Genomic DNA, 3332 nt, shown 5'->3' with positions numbered 1-3332 from the left:
GGTCCATAACCGGCCCGGTCCATAACCGGCCCGGTCCATAACCGGCCCGGTCCATAACCGGCCCACACCTAGAGAGACATGGCCGAAACCCTAGAAAGAGAGAAGAGAGAGAGGCGGCCGACTAAGGAGAGAGGCAGCCGACTTAGGGTTTCTATTTACTAGTTTTCCTATTTCTTGTTGGTTTATGATTTGTAATCTTTTCATTTATGTATTTTCATTTAAATTCCTTTGTAATCCTTATACAAAGGGATGTATTATTCATTAATAAAATACACAGAATTCCCCATTCTTATACAACAGTTTCTTCTGATGACTTTGGTCATATTAAAACTGTGCTATATTTTATATACCAAATTCAAAACCGGTTAAGTTCAAGTTTTTCTAATATGACTATTTTTATCACCATCGATGGTTGGATGAGAAAAGAGATTGACTGAACGTGTTACGACAAAGACATGTAAGAAATGATCTCTCATACACTGATTTAGTAATAATACTAACAGAGAAACAGTGTGGTTTCTCTGTTATTACCTGGTGCAGTAAGCCCTACTAAACAAATGGTCTAAGTTTATCTATTTGACAGTTCACTTATTGATGGAATAGTACACAAACAATAAACAAAAACCAAGCCAAATAAAGAACAAACAAGATCATTCTTCACAGCATTGACTGATGAGCCAACAACATCCTGGCGCCACTGTAAACCAACTCCGCATCATCTGTATCCAAAAGAGTAAACCGGCTCAGACCCAACCAAAACATAATTCAGACAAGAATTGTTAGTCCATACCAGTAAGAAGATCGAGGTTGAACTCAGGAGGCACATTATCATCTGACTCAACCGCAGCTTTAGCAGAAGCAATGCCAACCGCTAAACTCTGGAACAGATCTAAACCATCGCTCAGCGACGCAACCGTACCGCCTACTAGGCAATCCCCTGCACCAGTAAGCTTCTTGACTTTGGCTGGGACGGTTGGGAAATGCATTGCAAAAAGACTCGAGCCGTGACTCAATCCCGGTTCAGAAAACCGGTTCGGCGAACATATAAGTTGTACCCTTCTGAAAATCTCTCCACTAAACTTCCGGTTTATGTTGAGAGCCTTATTCGGGTTGCCCTTTGAGCACAAGAGAGCTCCATTGGAGCCAAGGGTTACAATAACAACTTTAATACCACTTTCAAGAAGAACCAAAATAGCTGGCCTCAACGCACAGAATACATCTTCTGGTAAAAGCTTGTTGTCTTCTGGTTTAAGGGTTTTGAACATGTTCCTTGCGCAGAGAGTGTTGGCCATCGCTATGAGCTCGTGTTGGTTTGGTGATACTACAGTTACCTATTCAGAAAACAAAACATAAATCCTTTTTTATTTCAAGTTAACATTGACGAGTATGGAGACATAACACTCACATACATGGCGATTGAGGCGATTCTCCGGGACTTTGTGACTGAGACGGGCTCAAACCATACAGGAACATTGAACTCTGCAGCCACTTCAAGAAAAAATCATCGTTAGGAAGAGAGACAATCAAACGGAGGAAGTATAAGAAGTACATTTGCAAGATGCTTCCAAAGCAAGAGTGCTAAGATTTGCATCAATCACAAGGACAGGAGCGGAGCTTATGTTTGGTTCAAACCGCTGGATCCACTCAGGTGTCAGAAACTTCTCCTGCCAGAGGAAACATTGTAAGCGAACGATAAAGTCATAACTGGCTGAGAATGAGAAGATACGTACAACAGCATCCACACGGGCAACGCCAGCAGAAACTTCTCCGTGAATGTCATATACAAGAGATACAATGGGAGTAGTGATGTCTTCACGTCTCAAGATTCCTGGAAAGGTCAAAAGACTTTTCAACTAAATCATGCATCAATCGATTTGCTTATTTAATCTAACCTTCAGTAGAGAGTTTCCAGTCTTTCAATAATACATTGGCTGTGAAAAGAAGCCATGTTAAGCTCTCAGAAGAAACAGTTCAATGAAGAGAAGAAAAGAAGAGAGTGCTCAAACAGACCTGGGCCACCGATCCCCAAAGCACCAATCATGAAGGGTCTTATTCCAAGCTTGTAGATGCATTCAGCTACATTTCTCGCTACACCACCAGGTGTAAACAACACCTTTTACAAAACATAAGAAGCATATATATAAACAACTATAGTCACACACATGAGGTTCGCAAGATCATTGACTTATGATTTGTTTTTCTTCCTTCAGATTCAATCATATGCATGATTGGATATTTGATTGCACACGAGAAATGAATCAAGAGAGACAGAGAGACTTATGAGAACCCAACCTGGCCTGGGACGGTGGTTCCGGAGATTGGTGCGGTTGAAGAAGGCTTTGCGTGAACATCCAGAATCAGAGCACCGACTACGACTGGCGAACCCACATCATCTCCCCCTCCCATTTTCCTCAGATTCTCTCGCTAATTGTTAGTATGGGAAAATTAGTTGATTGGCAACTTTTAATTTTGGATTAGAAATTTGGGCATGTTTTTAGGGAGAGAGAGAAGAAAAAGTGGACAGCAATGTTTTAAAACCGGACCGGATACCGACTCGGCGTACTCACTGGTTCACTAGTCTGACCGGTTCAACCGGTCGAGCCGGATTTTTTATTTATTATATATATATATAATCATACATATAAATCATCTAATGAATAATATCTATAAATAGTATCAAAAATAGAAATAGAACAATTGAATCTTGAATACATAATGAACTAAATGAATACATGACAAATTAAATTTAAAAAAATCTGTTGAGGAATGATAAAATATCTCAAACTTATTCAGTGGTATCATTTCATCTTAATGCCTCCACCTCCGCTCTCTTTCCGACAAAAGTCACAAATCAAATTTCTCTTTCCATTCTGCTCAGTGCGTTCTGTTACATGTCTCCAAGCTATGTCATCTTTTTGATGTACTGAACGTTGAACAAAAGAATAATACATTAATATTGTTATATCAAATCTTGCGGTTAAAGAGAATCAGTGAACCAAACGATATTTACTTTTTCTTACAATTGTGCAGTCCCAAAATCTTATAACCATGGAAAATTCAGATGATGAGAGGATGGTGTACGAGAGACAAAGAGAAGATGTTTGGGGTTTTTTTTGGAGAAATTATTAAAAAAAAGACGGCTATTAAGTATTATCAAGGATTAGCCTAATATAAAACCCTAATTAAAATTTAAAATGTACTAGAACCGGATTTTAGTGTCGACCCGGGTTACTGGTTTTGCCGGTTCTGAACCGATTTTTCTGGTTTTTATCTAATCCGGGTTTTGAACCGAACCGGACTCGGCTTACTTAACGAGTCACGGTCGAACCGGT

General features: G+C 39.6%; 1 protein-coding gene across 2 annotated transcripts; it reads right to left on the bottom strand.

Annotated features, from left to right (window-relative positions):
* Positions 1–456: 456 nt before the first annotated feature.
* LOC106422807 lies at positions 457–2513 on the bottom strand. 2 transcript variants are annotated; one of them, XM_013863604.3, is made up of 8 exons: positions 2293–2513; positions 2011–2113; positions 1893–1931; positions 1731–1828; positions 1550–1664; positions 1406–1488; positions 791–1331; positions 457–719 (listed from the first exon to the last, which is right to left on the bottom strand). In XM_013863604.3, the coding sequence occupies exons 1-8, from the start codon at positions 2404–2406 to the stop codon at positions 658–660; spliced, it is 1155 nt and encodes a 384-aa protein (XP_013719058.1). In that variant the 5' UTR covers positions 2407–2513; the 3' UTR covers positions 457–657. The 2 variants fall into 2 exon arrangements, with proteins under 2 accessions (XP_013719058.1, XP_022559718.1); XM_022703997.2 differs by lacking the exon at positions 1893–1931.
* Positions 2514–3332: the final 819 nt, after the last annotated feature.

The sequence above is a fragment of the Brassica napus genome, chromosome C5, assembly GCF_020379485.1.
Source record: "Brassica napus cultivar Da-Ae chromosome C5, Da-Ae, whole genome shotgun sequence".
Lineage (NCBI taxonomy): Eukaryota > Viridiplantae > Streptophyta > Magnoliopsida > Brassicales > Brassicaceae > Brassica > Brassica napus.
The sequence above is the reverse complement of the archived record's forward strand: the minus strand, read 5'-3'. Positions and strand labels throughout refer to the sequence as shown.